This window comes from Equus asinus, chromosome 2 (genome assembly GCF_041296235.1).
Source record: "Equus asinus isolate D_3611 breed Donkey chromosome 2, EquAss-T2T_v2, whole genome shotgun sequence".
NCBI lineage: Eukaryota > Metazoa > Chordata > Mammalia > Perissodactyla > Equidae > Equus > Equus asinus.
The window spans coordinates 133234758-133253859 of record NC_091791.1 but is presented as its reverse complement, the minus strand read 5'-3'; the positions used below and the strand labels follow the sequence as shown (position 1 = coordinate 133253859).

Here is a 19102-nt window from a genome sequence, read left to right as displayed (position 1 = left end):
CCCCAGTCGGTTTCTAGGCCGCAAGGGTGGCCGGTTTAACGAGGAAGGTCCCTGGATCTCTTCCCCCTGGTGGGAGGTGAGCGTGGTGGTCCTTTTCAGCGAGTATTTGGAATCCTCAGCTTCTGTTAAGGTGAAGGTTTTAGTTACAGCTTGGCCACCCAGCTCCCCTGACGCACGGGCGGGGTGGAAACCCTACCACTGCCCTTCCTTGCACTGAACATCTTTTCTAGTCAATTCCGTCTTTTTGGTCCCTGGAGACTTCTGAGCGTGTCCACAAACTTGAGACAGAACCGACTTGAAATTGCTGGGCGTAAACAAGTGGTTAACATGTATATTTTGGGGTGCCCCATTTGAATGTGAGTGTATGTCAGCGAGTTAGAGAAATGTTCAGGTTGTGCTGACGATTTGGTTGTTTTAAAAAATCACTCATCCCCTTCTCCACTGGCAACACCATGAACCACGTTGAGCTTTTATTTCTCGCAGTTTGGAAACATGAAGGTGCTGAATCTACCTGAACTTTGACCCTCTACCAAAGTAGATTGATCTGGTCTTTTAAAAACTTCACCGTGTAGTTAAGATTGGAAGTTATTTTGCACACCGGGGCCCCAAGACATTGAAATAGTAAATAAACCAGGTTTGCAAGTGTCATCTAATCTCTTTCATTTTGGATTATTCTTCAGATGGGAAACTCTTGTCTAGTGACGTGACTCATTATGTGATCCCAGATTGGAAAATTGTTCAAGATTACTTGGAGATCCTTGAGTTTGCGGAATTGAAGGGGATTATTTTCATGCAAACGGCTTGTCAAGCTGTGCAGCATCAAAGAGGCCGGAGGTATCTGGTTTGCGTTATTTATTTATTTACTTATGGCATAGATTTCCATTTCCCCTTTGGAAAAGGTCCCTCGTTGGAGAGGGAAGGGGAGAATTCATTATTTTGTCAGAAAGGACTTTTTGAACTAATTTGGTCTTCTCTTTGCTAGTGAGGAACGCAGTAACATTTTATATTTCTATTTCAACACCTGGCTAAAAGATCTGACTGAAAATCAGTAAACTGCAGTGTCCCCAAAATGTGGAATTTAAGGTTCTTGGCCTTTGGTTTGCATTTTTATAATAGCAGAGTTATTGCTTATTTCTTGTTGGTAAAACATATTGTATAATCTTATTTATAGATACATTGTTTCAGAAGCTTACTTTTTTCCCCCTTGGGAAAAAGAGTATTTTTTAAATTTTAGACTCCTTTATTGTGCATGCAAATTGTACTTGTAGTGATTTATTCAGTGAAACCAGAATTAACTTGTTTTGTTTTTAGATTACTGGTGTAACTTCCAACCATAGTAAACTGTATTTGCTAAACAAAAGATTTCTGATTGAAATCAGTCTAAAATGCTTGTCTTGTACCTCAATGAAGAACAGTTGTTCACCTTTTGAACAAATGCAGTCAGCCCTCGCTGTCAGTGTGGGTTTGGTTCCGGCACCAACCGCCGGTTCAACCAACCGCGGATCATGAACAGGGTGCGTACGTGTACCATCCGCGGTTGGTTGAAACCACGGGCGCGGAACCCGCGGATATGGAGGGCCCACTGTGCTCCACAAAGCGGTTTTGCTTCATTTAACATTGGGAAAGATTTATGATTTGAACTTAAGGACTGTATGGAAACAGCATATTAGAATTATATATTCAACCTCTTAACACTGCAAGTTATTTAAAAAGCAGAAACTATGTGTTCATTCTTTTTTAAATGTTGTGGTTTTTTTCAGACCTTGGTAGTAAAAGATGAAGTATGTTTATTTGTATATGAAAATGATAAGTTGTCCTCGTATGCTCAGTTCAAAAAAATGTGCGTTTATCTAGATTGGGTGCAGGTTTTTCAGATAGAATATTTTTAAATGAGTTTGAAGTTGATTTCGTTCAGACACGAAGATATAGATGTTTATGCATATCTAGGTTTAAATGCTGCTCCAAGTGTCGTATTTCAATTTCTGCTACTAAAATCAATTTGTTGTTATCATTTGGATTGCTAACACACTGCTGAGCCTTTTCAACTTGTGTTTTCTAACATATTTTTAATATTAAGGGTTGTTTTAAAAACCAATTCCTGAGACATTCAAAAGCAAAGAATTGAAATTTAAATGTTTTTTTCTCCTGAACATTTCAAAAATACTTAACTTGATGAAAAACTATTGGTTTTCCATTGCTTTACCATGTCTCTGAATACACTAAATGTGAAAACTAAAGATGAAGAGTTATGAAATAGACCCATATGATAACACCCTGGTTTTCCTATTTGGTAAGCACTTTTTGAGCTCCTAGTTCCTTCTGGAGTTAGAAAAAGAAGTCTTAATCCCTCTCTTTAACAAACCTGTTGTCTTATTGGGGTTAGACGCAAGAAGCAAGAAGGTAATTATGACACACCTTGGACATGTGCAAGATAATTTAATGTGGACCATGCAAAGTGCAGAAGTAAATATGGGGTATGGGGATTAGGCCAGAAAGCCCTGTGAAGAAAATAGGTTTGAGACTGGTCTTAAAACAAGATAATGAATGTGATTGATGAAGAGGAAGAAAAGACAAGAAAGGAATCAGGCAGGTTTGGGACTGGGCGTTTTGTTTACCTGTTAAGCAACCAGCTGATGAAACAGGTTAAAACAGCTCAATGACCAAAGTTACCTAAACCCTAGAAAGTGTCATATGTGGAAAGCTAACTTTAGAATTGATGATAGCCATAGAATATATAACATCCAGATTTGCTTTATTAATTTGGCCTCCATAGTGTTAAGCGTAAGTGATTTGACTTCTTAGGTTTAACCAAATGTGGCCTAGCAAAGGCTCTGTGGTATTCTGCTTCATTTAGTATCGGGGAACATTTTGTCTTTCAATCCTTCCTTGGAGATTTTTGAGATGCTAGTAAATAATTCATTCTATTTGATATGCTTTTAGGAGTGTTATTGCTTAGGAAAGCTTTGTCAGTTGAAATACCTCATCTGGTCAGTGTCTGGTGTAAGGATGCCTTGCTTTCTACTTTTGACCCCCTCCTGAATTCTTCTGTGTAACTTCAGAGTGTCAAAAGTTCATGGTTCGTGCCTCAGTTTCTCAGTGTGTAACATAAGACTGTAATCATAGACTATCACGGGTTTAGAGAGGATCTGGGGTCCACATGAGCTAACTCTCCATCCAATATGTCAGTGTTACTCAACATGAGTAATGTTATCAGCCTTGTTTCTAAGAGAAAAAAATTCTCATGGACACCCAGCATTAATTTAAATTATTTTATTGTATTGTTACTCTAATATGTTTAAACATAAATCTAGGTATAGGTCCTCATGCTTAAGTATTTAATACAACCCTAAAACCAAATTGAATCTTCAGATTAAATAAACAAAGCTACAAAATCAGAAGACTGCAGATGAACATTAAAGTGACAGATAACATTATTTTACTGAAATGAAATCACCAGAGTTGAGTTTAACAATAGAAAGTCATAGCCTCTAATCTGATTCTGTATTTAATATGATTTTTAATTTGATTTCAATAATAGCAATGCCTGTTCTCATATTGTACAAAACAGTGTGAAAAATGTCGGGGTATTTTGGTGAGGAAAATTGGTCATGAGCTAATCTCTGTTGCCAATCTTCCTCTTTTTTGTGTGTTTTTTCCTCGCCAAAGCTCCAGTACATAGTTGTATGTCCTAGTTGTAGGTCCTTCTAGTTCTTCTACGTGGGACGCCGCCACAGCATGGCTTGATGAGCAGTGTGTAGGTCTGTGCCCAGGATCCGAACTGGCGAACCCTGGGCTGCTGAAGCGGAACACATGAACTTAATCTCTCGGCCATGGGGCCGGCCCCTCAGGTTTTTAATTGTTCAGGATAATCACACATGCTGCCATCTGACAATCCTCAAATGCTTATTTAATGAGGGGTCACTTGATAACTCTTTCAGGCTGTCTTGTCCACCTCATTCATTCATATATTCAGGTGTTCCTTTCTTCAACAAATATGTATTGAGAGACTAATGTGCCAGATGCCGTGCTTTCACTGAGGGTGCAGTGGTGAACAGAAGCAGACATGGTCTTGAGCGGGAGACAGGCAGCGATCGGGTAATTGCACAAGCAGATGGAGATCTGCACTGTGACAAGTGTGCTGAAGGTGCGGCTCCAGGAGAGCCCAAACTAGTTGGGGAGACGAGGAAGGGCTTTCCTGGGAGAGCTGCCTATACTGAGCTCTCGGGGATGAGTAGGCGTAAACCAGGCAAAGGAAGGAGAAAAGCTTTCCGGGCGAGGAAACTGCCATGCAAGGTCATGGGGAGAGGAATGTGGCATGCTCAGGACCTGAAAGAAGGCCCTGGATTGGATGGTGGGCCTCATGGACCTCAGCATGTCGGTGAAGGGTTATAACAGGGTGGGATAACGTGATCAGATTGCTATTTTGGAAAGATTACCAGGCCAGTAGAGAAGAGGCATAGAGAAAAGAAGAGAAGGGGCTATTGCTTTAGTTTAGACAGGAGATGTTGGTAGCTTAGAGATGGAGAGAAATAGACATTTCCAGGAGCTGTTTAGTAAGTAAAATCTATAGCACTTCATAAATATGTGACCAAGAGAACTGCAAACATGCCCACACAAAAGCTTGTACACAAATGCTCGTAGCAGCTCTCTTCATAGTAGGCAAAAAAATGGAAACAACTGATAATGGTTACAGAAAATATGTTTATCCACACTATGAAATATTCAGCCGTAAAAATGGATGAAGTACTGATACATGCTACAACATGGATGAACCTCGAAAATATGCTAAGTTGAAGAAGCCAGCCACACAAAACATCGTATATTGTATGGTTCCGTTTATAGGAAATGCCCAGAACAGGTAAATCCAAGAGACAGAAAGTAGATTAGTGGTTGCCAGGGGTTGGGGGTCAGGGGAAGTGAGGAGTGACTGCTTAATGGGTGTAAGTTTCTTTTTGGGGTGATGAAATGTTCTAGAATTAGATAGTGGTGATGGTTGCATAACTCTGTGACTATACTAAAAACCATTAAACTGTGCATTTTCAAAGGGTGAATTTTATGGTATGTAAATTGTATCTCAGTAAAGCTGTTATTTTTTTTAAATCTCGAGAACTTAGTAATGGATTTAGGTAAGTGAGGTGAGAGAGAAGGTGGTGTCAGGGATAAAGGTTTCTGGCTTACGGAACTGGATAGAGAGGGAACGCTGCAGGAGGTCTGAGGGGGAGGGGTGGAGGTCATGAGTCTAGGTGTCCTTGAGACTCCAAAAGGTCCGGCACTGACACCAAATGGCATTACAGGTAGAAGGTAGTCATTCAGCTTGTCCAAAATATACTCTATTAAAAATGTCTTAAAAGTATCGCATATTATAAATGGAAACAAACTTTTAAAATTCTTGTGGGAAACTCAAGGACCTCTGAAAGCAAGTTTACAAGACCCTACCAGGGCTCTGCGAAAACTGGTCGAAGAAATGCAATGTTGGATACAGGACTCATTCCTTGTGCATCTCCCTGCTAGTTTAGGGCCACCCACTTCCAATCCCCAAAGAGTACAGTCAGCAGGGGAAGGGACGTTGCATCTGTAGGTAAGGCCGTCATTGAATGAAAATAGCAAAAAATCCATCTAAAGAAGGTATGTTTAGCTGTCCCCCTAAGAAATTGTTCGAGATGTTTGGATAATGGAAATTTTGAAAAGACTTAAGTCAGTTCAGGGAAAGTAGAGTTTTTCTGTAAGACGGAAATTTTAAAAAACTTAAGATAATTTGATTGAACTTGACTCTCTGAATCTGTTGTCCTCCTATCATTTAGGCCAAACTTGTTCAAGGCACCATGATGTTCTTTGCCAGCTCCATGCAGGATGCTCGTATATCTCATTCCATCATATGCACCACCAACCCTGAGTGGCAAAAAATACGACTGTGTGGTGTGTGTGCACTATTAAATTATAGCCATGAGCCCAGGCCTACAGGACAACCCGACTGTCACACGCAGAGTGATTCGCTGTTCGTCTCCGCTTTCTCCATTAATATTCTGTGCCATTTGTTCATTTGTTTTATCTGGCTGATAGGGAGCTGACAAATGGAAGCACACACTAAAGTCTAAGGAAAATTTATGGGAGTGAAACTTAAAATGGAGAAAATTCTTTTTGTTCAGTTGTATATTTTTCTAAACATTGGGAAGGATTGTCTTTACTCTCATTTGGTGGTAAACCCCCTGGGTCTGGCTGGTGGGACATCAGTTTTTGGGGAGGACAGGATTCGAGAACCCCTGGGTCCGAAGTGCGGGTGTGGTAACAAATGCGGTGATGGGTGTGGAGCTCAGCAAGGGAGTCACTGGGTTCTAAAAATGCCAGGGTTTGTTCTGAGACGTTACCATGTGGTATTTGGATCACTGTTGTCACAAAGGGTTGTGGGTTCCTTTACTCATTTGGAAAATGTTTGCTGGGCGCCTGCTGTGGGTTAAGCACCAAAGAGGCAAAGACAAAGCATACTGTCTGCCGTCAGCTGTCATTCGTCCTTCAGGTCCCAGGTGTCCCTTCCTCCCACATGCCTTCCCCATCCCTCCCACGTCCTGGTCAAACCCTGCACTCTTCCTGTCAGGGCACTTATCCCACTGAAATGGGTGGTTCTGTTTTTTGTTTTATTTTGTTTTGTCAATTAACATAGTGATTTTTTTTAATTATGGTAAAATATATATAACATAAAATTTACCGTTTTAAGCATTGTTAAGTGTACAATTCAGTGGCATTAAGTATATTCACATTGTTGTGCAGCCCTCACCACTATCTATCTCCAGAACTCTTTTCATCTTCCTAAACTGAAACTCTACACCCATTCAACACTGACTCCCCATTTCCCCCTCCCCCAGCCTCTGGCAACCACCATTCTACTTTCCAGTCTCTAGGAATTTGACTCCTGTACATAGCTCGGATGGGTGGAATCATACAGTATCTGTCCTTTTGTGACTGGCTTATTTCACTCAGCATAATATCTTCAGGGTTCATCCATATAGTAGCATGTGTCAGAACTTCCTTCCTTTTTAAGGCTGAATAATACTCTGTTGTGTGTATACACCACATTTTGTTTATCCCTTTGTCTGTCGATGGACACTTGGGTTGCTTCCACCTTTTGGCTATTGTGAATAACGTTGCTATGAACTTGGGTGGACGAATATCTTGTGGAGACCCTGCTTTCAATTCTTTGGGTTCTCTGCCCAGAAGTGGGATTGTTGGGTCATAAGGTAGTTCTAGTTTTGATTTTTTTGAAGAATGGTGCTTCTGCTGTGTCCCCATGAGCAGGACTGCTGCCCAAGTGCAGCCGTGGGATGTCTAGCTGGTGTCCCCTGGGGGCATTCAGTGGAGAAAAGACCTGATGCATAGAAGGAGTGCAGTGAATACGTGCTGAATGAAGGATGTTTAGTAAGGGAGCTAGTATGTAAACACACAGCGGCACTGAGCTCGGGTGCTTTGTTAGGGGCGTATAGAGTGGGATGGGCGACAAAAAGAGCAAGAACTAGGGAGGACAGGGTCAGAAAACAGGCAACGGTTTCTCAGTGTCTTCTCTGAAATAATAAATTACAGATATTTATGAAGCCTCTTCTAAAATCTTTTTATTACTTGACAAATAAGTGCTCATTTGAAAAAACACTCACGCATGACAGAAATGTGTAAAGCAGAAAGTCTTTGCCTTACTGGAGACAACCATCATTAACAGGGTGGTGTGGATTCCTCTATGCGTAGTCTGAGAGGTTTAAAAATTGCTTTAAGGGGCCAGCCCTGTGGCGTAACGGTTAAGTTCACGCGCTCCGCTTCGGGGGCCCGGGGTTCGCAGGTTGGGATCCTGGGCACAGACCTACACGCCCCTCATCAAGCCATGCTGTGCAGCATCTCACATACAAAACAGAGGAAGATTGGCACAGATGTTAGCTCAGTGACAATCTTCCTCACCAAGAAAAATTAAAATAAAAATGATTTTACGTGTATCTTTGTGAAGGTGGGAAAATTACCGATTTAATATGTTCTAGGCACTTTGTGGCACGGCAAAAATTTGTTTCCACAAGTGGAATTCTGTTAAGGAAAGCTGCCATTCACAGAAATGAAACAATCTTTTTGTCTCTTAGGAAATTTTACAAGTTGCTATTACTTGATGATTCTTTTCAAGATGGCTCAAAATTAGAATTCCTATGAAATTAAAATCAGTGTTTCCTTGTTTTCTAATGAAGTGTTGAGACAACACAGATATTGGTGGTTAGCATTTATTTAGAGGATAAGTTGGAGAGTTCTCCCTTTGCTTTAATGAAAAGACTCATTTTTTTAAATCCATAGAGGTAGGTTGGAGGTGGGAATGGAAGGGCACAAATTTTGTTATATTAATGCCAGTCATCTGCCTTGGATAATTGATATGTTAATTTAACATCTGGTTTAACATCAATCCGTTTTTAAATGAACAATTGACTTCCTTTAAAATAACTGAATATTTTCTGTTTCATATCACCTAGACTATTAAAAAGCCCTCCTTAGAGGCTGAGCCATGCAAGACTGCGTATTTGCTTTGCGACTTTGGCTGGCATTACTGGAAGGATCTCCCCATGGGAAAAATTGAAACTTTCTGTTAGTTACCTAGCAGATGAAGCTAGCCCTCACTCGTGTAAATGTGATGGCTGCATAAATAAAATTCACAGATTAATCCCCAAGCTTATTTACCTTACACGTCCTTTTCTATGGCTGCCGGCGAGTATAAAATGTGCTAATGCCTAATGCCATTTATAGAACAAAGTGAGGTACAAAATTAAAGTGCTAACCTCTGTGTCCTCTGCGGGCCTCTGAAGAGGGGGCTCTGTGGGGCAGGGTCTATAATTACACAATAAATGGCCGGAAGCCTCGGAAGGGGAAAGGGGAGGGGAGCGTTTGATCTGCACACTAGTCAACGAGGCCCTGCCGAAGCACATTTCAGCAGGCAGAACTGAGACACGCAGCCCAGTAGCACTGCACACGCTAAGGCCAGTGTAAATAAAGGCTTCTTGAGTTTTAACTAATCAATCTTTTGCTCTAAAATACCCCATCTTTTGTGATTCTTAGCAGGAGCTGGCGGTAGATGAGTACCTGCGATGTTAGATTTATTTTTCTCCTCTGTGTCACAGACAGTATAACAAATTGCGAAACCTCCTGAAGGATGCGCGTCATGACTGCGTTCTCTTTGCTAATGAATTCCAGCAGCACTGCTATCTCCCTCGGGAGAGAGGAGAATCCTTGGAAAAGTGGCAGACCAGGTACGGCGCTGCGTGGCTGCGAGTCTTCACGCGAGCATCTTCTCTGCCTTCTTTATCGCTGGCTGTTTGGGAGTTGATCTAAGGAGTCTGCCAAAACGAACCAACAGTTATTCGGGAGCCGTGATTAATCCTGAAATGCTTACTGCGTCAGTGTTTTAGATATGCCATTTGAATACATAATTGATGTATTTTAGAAATTGTAACTAGAGAGATACAGGTACCCAGAGTAAGTTTGCCCCAGACCCTGACAGCTAGCAGGATCATTCCAATGATCCTAATGTCATAGCTTTACTGCTTGTGTGTGTGTTTGGGGTGAGGGCGTCCTACTTCTAAGCTAAGATCATCTCAGTTTTTCTGGTACAGGTTGCTCTAACATCCCGCCCAATCTTACTGAACTGAAACTGGTAGGTTGATTCCGGTAGAGCTGTTTTAGGAAGAGCAGTGCTGTAGTTTAGATCCACCTAAAAGCAGAGCCTGAGGCAGGCACGTGGATGTGGGTTGTTTACAGGGTAGGTAATTCCCAGAAGCAAGAGTGAGGAAGTGGGGAGACAGACAGAGAAGGGAGGAAGCGGTAAAGGATGTGTTCCTGCCGCGGGAAACCAAGGCCGGTCCTGCTGGGCACCTCTGAGAAGCCGTGGAGAGTGTAGTGTGCCTCAGAAGTCACCTCCAAGGGCAGAGGCGAGGGCATTTAGTCAGTCCCCCCCTTTAGCTGGGGGTCATTCCCTAGAGGTGAGGGCCCCTGAGGTGGGATGGAGCTGCCTGCCCAGCTGTAACTCAAGTCAGAGGTGGGCCTAGGGTGCAGCTGCCAGGCACTGATAGCCTCTGCTACACGCTTCTGTAGAGGGCAAAAGAGGCCTTAAGCTTTAAAATGCCTTATCCATACAAAACATTCCAATCATCTTTTTCTTCGTAATTCTTTATCTCTATAGCCATTAAATATTTAAATTCCCTAGAGCAAAATAAGCACTGATACATACTGAATTCTTGATTATAGGCCCCAAGTTCCCACAGGGCTCAGTACCAGAAAGGAAAAAGCAAATTTTTCTCTAGATTGGGTCACACGTGAGTACTCAGAATGATCACACTAACTGCACAGCCTTGCACGTAGTAGGTACTCAGGATATGTTGGCTGAATTTTTTTTTTAATTCTAGAACTAAAGGAAGTTTACATAGCATCTTAATTTGCAGAAGGGGAGAGAGATACCTACAGAAATTGGCTGTCCAAGTTTGTGCACTTCACTGGGAACGTAATCCAGTCTTGAACACACGTCTCCAGACCTAGTCTCTGTTTCCAATTCAGATTCTTTTCAGGAAGATTTTCAGACATTTCATGTGATTCCATATCAGACCTTATTGGATTATGACTTTCAGCTACTCGCAACCTGGTATTTCTCTTAGCCAAAGGCTTGTTTCTTCATCTCTGAAGCCTCATAGCTTAGCTTGTCATCTGTGTGGTGCTGTTTGGCTCAACTCTCCAATTAAAAGCTGTTAAAAGGTGGCACAGCCTCATGGTTTCTTGGTCATGTCGAGGAATAAAAAAGGCTGCTGTGGTGGTTGGATGTCTTAGGCAAGAAGAGATGTCAAGTGCTTTCTGATTCATCTTTGTATCCCCTAGAGCACCCAACCCAGGGTGTATTTATAATGGGTGCTCAGGAAGTATTTGTTGAATGAATGAATGAGTGGTTGTCTGTATGAATCAAAGGACAGCAGATGAAAAGCCAGGTGAGGAATTCTGAACAATAGCTTGTGTTTACGTGCCTTGGGAGGGCTCACGTGCCCTTTGCTTTTCTAGGAGCATCTACAATGCAGCCGTTTGGTACTATCACCACTGCCAGGATAGGATGCCAATCGTTATGGTGACAGAAGATGAAGAGGCAATCCAGCAGTATGGAAGCGAAACAGAAGGAGTGTTTGTGATTTCTTTCAAGGTATTTCCAGTGTTATGTGTATAAATGTGTGTGTGTTCATTTCCTAAGTACTTCCCATAAGGCTCTAGATCCCTTTGACGATACAGAAAAGGGAAAATTACAGAAAAGGCAGACTTCAAGAAGTTCCATGTCTTTGTTACTCCCCAACTAATTAATCTTGACTTTAGCAAATTTGGGCAAACTTCATGTGACTGTAGGTCCACAGCATCCAAGACTTCAGCCCAATAAACTACCATTGACAGTAAGCTCATGTTTGTAGTTATAACAATAACAATATTAGTAATGATGATGATAGGTTAAATCTTATAAAATTACCAATATTCTGTTGTTTTTGACTTACAAAATGGCAGTTTTACAAGGCTCCACCTGATAGTAATAGCCAACATTTATCTATACCAGGGCTATTCTAGGTGTATTATTTCATCCAATTCTTACAACAACCTTATGAGGTGAGTGTTATATAATCCCCATTTCATTGGTGAAAAAAACTAAAGCACAGAAAGGCTAAGCAACTTGCCCAAGATCACACAGGGAGAAAGTGGTAAAACCGAGATTAGAACCCAGGCAGTCTGACTCCAATTTCACTGCCTCCCAAACTATTTTTCTGAACGCACAGAAAACACAGTTTGAAAGCCCGATCTTGTTTCTTCGCTGTTCCTCCCTCATTCCTGCTTATGAATGTGCATGGGGGTGAATAGGGGTCAAGGACGGGGCGTGATGTGATATTTTAATGTGAAGGCTGTCAGACGGGAGCAGCATAGTCGGTGACAGTTTCTTGGGCTATCTTAGCAACTCAGTTCCCCTATTTCTTAGGTGCCTGTTGGGAGAGTAGGATGACTGTTCATCTCTCACTAGGTTACTGGTCTCTTCTGCCTGCCCAGTTGGTCAATCAAGTTCTAGTGGCTGACATCATTTTTTGACTCAGAAGCTAGAACGAGGGCTTCCGTTACCCTGTCAGTTTACAGAAAGTCTAGACAGATTTTGAATTGTAGATTCTATAAGGGTTCCCAGGTGCGTGCATTGCTAAAGATTTGCCAATAGAATTTTCTTGGCCCTGCTATGAAAAAGTATTCTGGCATGCCAGAGAATTCCATGGGCCCTGGATATTAATGGCAGTGTCACTTGTTTTTTCTGCTGTAATACATCATGTCTTGTTCCTGCAGAAGACAGTTGACTAAAATTACATTTTTCTACTTTTTGTGGAAATTACTTTTCTTTGTAGCCCAGAAGTGTAGTACAGTTTTGTTTTGTACAGCACTTCCTAAGCACACTGTGACTGGGGGCTTCACAGAGATGAGTGATAGGAGGAAAAAAGAGATAGTGTGAGGTTCAGAGGAGAGGGGAGTCCAGAATTTTCTGTGGGGACTTGAAGTGAGATGGGGAAGAGTGAAGACTGCAAACCCTTCCTGAAGAGCTAGTTCCTAGTGGCACAAGTTTGGTGTTGAGACGTGGTGAGTGACCGCAGAGTTGAGGTGCTGATGTTAGTTAGCACAGACGGAAGTTCTGGAAGGACTAGGGAAAGAAAGGAAGCAGCTTGAACAGGACCCTGAAATTAGTGGGAGGAATGCGGAAGTTGACAATCAGGATAATGTATTCTCTTTTTAAATTGAGAAAAGAGAACGTGCTAGACTGTACCTTAGGCTCAAAGTTGAGTTAAAATCTCCCGTAAATCTGACTTTGTTTAGTGAGCGTCAGCCATCCAAGGGCATGCACTCTGGACACAGGAAGTAGATGCCGGACAGCCAGCCTCCCCACAGCATCCTCTGTGGGCGTCGCCGCCGTGTTTTGTCTCGGGCCTCTCTGAAAGAATTACGCCAAGAGGCGCAGTGATGCTCAGTGATAGTCTGCTGGGAGGGGAGCCTGAGCACTTGTTTCAAAGTTAGGTCATCACTAATAGCAACATCAAGAGTCACCTGCATGGGGCGTGTTACTAGTCTGTGCATAGTAACAAGAAGACTGTCCTCTGGGGGCTTATGAGGGGGAGAAAGCCTAACACCACAGAGTGAAACATCTTTGCTTTCCCCAGCTCGCCTCACATTGCCAGTGGGTTGGGGGTGGGGAGACATTTCCTTATGCACTTTACTCCTTGCCATTTTTTGCGTGCTTATTTAAATTTCTTTTCTTATAAATTTCAAACATTTCCAGATGGAAAAAAAAGGACAAGAATGTACACATAGGAGCTTTTCCTCTCCATTCACTATCACCCGTTGTCTAGCAATGAGATAATGTAAAGACAGGCAGGCGACGTGTGTATGGACACACGTGGGGGGATGTGGAGAGAGGGAGATTTGCAAGTGCGGAGTAGTCAGGGAGATGGACGTGTTCCGTGGTGGCAACAGCGTCCCTGGCGTTCATTTGGTGAGGCTTCGGGGGTGAAAGAGCTGGTAGAGAATGAAGCAGTAGCTGAGGCTTGGGACGGTCCTGCTCATTTAACACCCCTTCAGAACTGCAGGCCAGCACTTCCTGTGCAGGGCTTTTTGTGATTTGACTATAATGGCCGTGTTTCTCTTGTGTTTTTATTAAATGCAGAATTACCTGGACAATTTTTGGCCTGATTTAAAGGCGGCCCATGAGCTTTGTGATTCTATCCTTCAGTCTCGACGGGAAAGGGAGAATGAGAGTCAGGAGGGCCACGGCAAGGAGTACCCAGAACATCTTCCCCTGGAAGTGTTAGAAGCCGGCATCAAATCTGGACGCTATATCCAGGTGAGGTGAGGAGGAAGGAGCCGGTGTGTTTTCTTCTCTTCTCCACTTGCCTCCTGTCACAGCCTCTAATTTCAAAAGCTGTGAAACAAGATGGGTGTGAGTAGGCGAGGGCCGTCGGCGTTTAAGGTGACTGGGACTCGTTCTTCCTGTAGACATTGCTGTCCGGTTTGGAGCTACTCTGTAATGTTCTTAATTGGGCTGCATACTGAGCATCACACAAGCAGCCTCGTAAATGCCTCCTGTCACTGGGAAAGAGAATATATTTTTGAATCAAGTTCTGGAGGTTTGGCAAAATTGTGAAATTTGGCTTCTTCACTCCTTTGCCATTTTCCTGCTCCTTTCAGGGCCCCTTCGTGATCCCCTAGGACCCAGAACCCAGATGCTGTCAGGGTCTTGAGAAGGTGTCAGATAAGATTATTATTCCGATTTCAGCAGTTATTTATATAGACTCGTGTGTGAGTGTGTGTGAGTGTGTCTACTCAGTTTTATCACATGTGTAGATTTGTGTATCCCCTACCACAATCAAGATGCAGAACTGTTCCATCCTGGATTTTACACTGTTGACAAGCAGCTCAGACGGTGTTCATGCAGGCTGAAGTTTGAGGATGCCACACTAACGTCCCTCCCTAGGTGTGGGTGTGTTAAATGAGTCTACCCAGAGTGGGGTTTGCCAACCTGGTGGTAAAGTTTACAGTGTTCCTGGGAGGATATTTTGAGGAAGAAGATTTTTTAAAGACCACTCATCACTTTGCTGAGATAAATCCTGGCACTTTCAGCACTAGGTATAGCTAAGAATAGTTCCAAATAACGGTATCTTCTCTGGAGAATAGAAACCTTCATAATGAATGCTATTCCTAAAGAAAGAGATCACAAACCTTATAAGAATATTATGAGGATGTTTTCCTATAGTCTTTAAAAACTGTACCTTTTGGAGGTAAAGCAGGCAGAAAAGAAATTGGTCACATGATTTTTCTTATGATTTTAGGGAACTCTGAACGTCAACAAACACAGAGCTCAAATAGAAGCTTTTGTTCGACTTCAAGGAGCCAGCAGTAAAGATTCAGGTTCAGTATAAGCCTTACATAAATTTCCATACTACTTTTATATTCTGATATTACACAATGAAGAAAGCAAATTTGAAATTGTCACATCCTATATGCCATGTCACTTGTCCCCACATCCACTGGGTATGTGGGATCGTGGGTTGGTTTTCCCCTAGCTTTTTGTCTATAATTTCTGACTTTATTGTAATCAACTTTAAAAAATGATAATAGCTAATATTTCATTGAGTGCGTACTATACATCCGGTACTGTTCTAAGCACTGAATGTAGGCATTATTATTGTTCTCCACCTTTGGTATATGAGGATGCACAAGGTTCCAGGCGAGGAAACTAACATACAGAGAAACGCAGTAACTGGTGAGTGGTGGGGCCGAACCTGCGCTGTGGCAGTTGGCTGAGACTGTGAGGCATTGCCCTGTACTGCCTCCGTCTGTTAGATTGCCTTATTGGAATCATTGCTAAAGTAATAAAAATGAAAATAATGTGTAAGTAAGTTGTATCATCATAGAGTGTGGTTCTCAGTTCTGCAATGGCAGGTGACAGAGTCCTGATAGTCGAGAGGGCATGGCTAGGTTGAAGGAGAGTGAGAAGCAATGGCTTTCTCTGGGCTTCTGCTCGTCAGAATTACCCCTCTCAACTCTGCAGTGTCCACGGTTCCTCAGCCTGCTGACCACTCCCTGGCTGGGTGGCCCCTGCAGGTGTGGGACAGAATTCCAGCACAGGCTTACATAGTGTCATGCAGGGAACTGTCACCTACTTAAAAAGATGGCTGAGGGTGGCCTTTATGAAAGCACCTTACATAGTCTGACATGGCGGCCGTGGTTCTTCCTTCCTAATCTACGGAACAAACAGTTTGCCTTCACCTTTGAAAGTAGGAAGCTTTTATTTGCAGGAATGCTGATTAGACCTCAAATATTTGATGCTTGAAATGCCTCACTGCTGTGGCATCCCCCTTGGCTTTATGGGGTTTCTCTGTGCTGCCCCAAACACAGGTTTAGTCAGCGACGTCCTAATCCATGGGATGAAGGCTCGAAACCGCTCGATTCACGGGGACGTGGTCGTTGTGGAGCTGCTCCCTAAAAATGACTGGAAAGGGAGAACCGTCGCCCTGTGCGAGAATGACGGTGACGACAAGGCCTCGGGCGAGCCCCCGAGTGAGCCCATGCCCACAGGTGAGCCCGCCGGAGAGTCACCCGCTATCCATCTTTGTTGTGGAATGTTTGTTTTTCCTCTCCTTAACAATCCAGAAATACTGCCGTTATTAATATACGATATCCTTTCTTTCCCTACATTGTCAGTTTCCCCTCTCTGCAGGTTTATTCTATTCTCATCAGACTTATGATTTGTACACTTTTCTGTATATAATGTTGGGCCAAATGATCTTGGTTGGTGGGAAAAGGCAAGAAACACAATGAAAATGGCACAGTAGAGGGCATAGGTTAAAAAAAGTGAAAATCATTGACTTTTCCCAACATACCCAAACCTGAGATTGATAAGGTAAGGGCAAAAGAGAAAGTGGGACTAATGCATTCTAAACATCACACCGGGCCCCACAGAAGAAAGGGCATACTGACATTATAAAAAAAAATCTATCTTAAAAAAATTATCCATCTTAATAAAATGCTAGGAAGGCAAATGTCTAAATATCTCTCAACTTGTGTGGATGTGCTTGAAAAATGGGGCATTGTGTTTCCTGTTTTCTTCCTCACTGCTGAACTGGTCAAATTCAGATAGGTGACATCTCACCAGTTAAGGCTTTATTTTGTTTTGTTTTCCTAAAGGCAGAGTGGTGGGCATCCTTCAGAAGAACTGGCGGGATTATGTGGTGACATTTCCATCCAAAGAAGAGGTCCAATCTCAGGGCAAAAATGCTCAGAAAATCCTAGTCACGCCTTGGGATTACAGAATTCCCAAAATCCGAATTAGCACCCAGCAAGCAGAAGCCCTCCAGGTAGCTGCTACTGTGCTCTACTGTTCTCCTTCTGTCTGTGCCCGCTTCTGAGCAGCACCAGGAAACACTGTTAATTCCTCTGCATAAGAAGGGATAAATTATAGATGGCATCTGGCATTCTGACATCCTATTTTTTTGAAATTCTAAATATATAGAACCATCTATTAAGTAGTCCTTGGTTAATAAATGAAGGCCAGAGAGAAACTGTCCTAAAAAGAGCTGTGTAGGACAACTGGAGAGAACATATATTATCCAGCTGTCCAACACAGAAACTTTCAATAGATACACTTTGCCAACACTAACAAGCTTTCTTCCAGCAAGGGATACAGAAATACGATCGCTCTGCCCTGTGGGGATGATATAGTGGTACTTCACAGAATCGATTATCCATAAAGGAATATATAGCCCTGGAGAGAAGACATAAACAAGAAAGTTCAAAATTAACCTTGACTGTAGCGAAGAGTACAGGCATCGCCCAATTTGATTTGCGTGATGTTTTGCAGTTTGCTAATGAGACACTGAAGGAGGATGTCCCCAGCCAGGAGCCTGGTCATTGTGGACCTTTCCATCCTGAAGCCCTGTGCAGCCTCTCCCAGGGCAGTTGCAACTACTGCTTTCCAGCTCCATGGTTTGCAGGAATTTGGGGGCAGTGGGGTTCAGTTCACACTGATACCTTCTTCCCCACCAAAAGATGCTGTAAGAAGTTAGAAAGTAACTTAAAAGAAATTAGAATTAGAAAGTAACTCCCACACACAAAAAATTGAGGTTGCTGTTTCGAAATTTAATTTGGACTATGCATAATCGGGTTTTTCCCTTGTGTTGCAAAGGTTAACTAGACAGTGTTACGATTGGCTTTCTTTAACAGACTAAAATTGCCAGCCCACTTAATTGATGTAGGGATGTAACGCCTCCCTAAAACGCATTGGGCCAAGCATTCACAAGCCGTCTGGCAGTTTAGTAAAACAGAAAGAACCAACCAAACAAACACAAACCGCACTACTTAGGAATTGCCCACTCTCTTTGGAGCCGGATGCTGTGTATCTTGTTTGTTTGGTGCTTCTAAGGGACCCACTTAACTCCTGGTGCTCGGCTGGTGGTGTTCTTCCTCCCTCTGCAGGACTTCAGGGTGGTTGTGCGCATAGATTCCTGGGAGTCGACATCCGTGTATCCAAATGGACATTTTGTGCGTGTCTTAGGAAGAATCGGAGATCTGGAAGCGGAGATTGCAACCATCCTGGTGGAAAACAGCATCTCAGTTGTTCCCTTCTCAGAAGCCCAGGTCAGATTTCCCCAAGTCCTTTGCTCTGGTGAAAGACATTTTCTTTCTGCTTTTGTTGTTGTTTGTTTCACCAAGAAAGAAAAATCTTTGTACTATGTAACAACCCACTGTCTGAAGCCACAGATGATAGAAAAATCTCACTCTTTTCTTCCGTGTTTGGACCAGACTGAAGTCAGCTCCAAGTGCAATCTTAGTTTCCTACAGATTCACAACTCTTAAATTTTTACATTTTCCAACTGGGCTTGAAAATGGCACGTGAATGTCTCATAGTCAGTATACATCCATCCCCAGCACCTACAAGGGTTCCTAGCTACAGACCCACTGGGCTCCACTCCCTGTCGTAATCCTTTCACCAGAGGTCTGCAAAAAGCTGCAGGGAGCTGCTTCCTGGGTTCCACGCATCTCTGACCCACGGATCAAAAAATCATGCTCATTATGAAACAGTTTCGTAAGCTTTTCAGAAAACAGAAATTCCATGGACATAAAACATTAGCTATTTCCATCACTTTATGATCTTTTAAAATCCTCATAAATCGTGTTTATTATTCTTGCATAGCTATATTCATAGTGTGCACATTCTATTTTCTGTTTTGCTTCTTTTACTTACAATTATTTCTGTATATTGACTTAGCCTACTTATTTTTAATAGTTATGGCAAATGACAGTGTATTGATGTATTCTAGTTTTCTTAATCGTTCCTCAGTTGTTGGACATTGGACCATTTAATTTTTCAGTATTATAAAAAATGCTACTTCAAACATTTTTATAAACATTGCTTTTTTTTCTTTTTGATCATTTTCCTTGGAATGTAATCCTTGAAGTGAGATTGCCAAGTCAGAGGGCATAAAAAATTTAAATAGCTTTTGTTTGTTATGTATTGGCAGATTGTTCTCCAGAAAAATTGGACCAGTTTGCA

The 19102-nt window shown here is 42.4% G+C and overlaps 1 protein-coding gene across 4 annotated transcripts in view; it reads left to right on the top strand.

The window, feature by feature from the left end:
- Positions 1 to 19102, top strand: part of DIS3L (DIS3 like exosome 3'-5' exoribonuclease) — a 28018-nt gene that overhangs the window by 1090 nt on the left and 7826 nt on the right. For 2 of the 4 annotated variants that reach the window (XM_044764679.2, XM_070499575.1), the window contains exons 2-9: positions 681 to 834; positions 9132 to 9260; positions 11053 to 11188; positions 13718 to 13894; positions 14880 to 14958; positions 15949 to 16128; positions 16738 to 16907; positions 18025 to 18186. In XM_044764679.2, coding sequence (XP_044620614.2) covers positions 681 to 834; positions 9132 to 9260; positions 11053 to 11188; positions 13718 to 13894; positions 14880 to 14958; positions 15949 to 16128; positions 16738 to 16907; positions 18025 to 18186 — 1187 coding nt within the window. Of the gene's footprint in view, positions 1 to 53; positions 77 to 680; positions 835 to 9131; positions 9261 to 11052; positions 11189 to 13717; positions 13895 to 14879; positions 14959 to 15948; positions 16129 to 16737; positions 16908 to 18024; positions 18187 to 19102 lie in introns of those variants that run through there. The other 2 variants (XM_070499588.1, XM_070499594.1) reach the window with 2 other exon arrangements.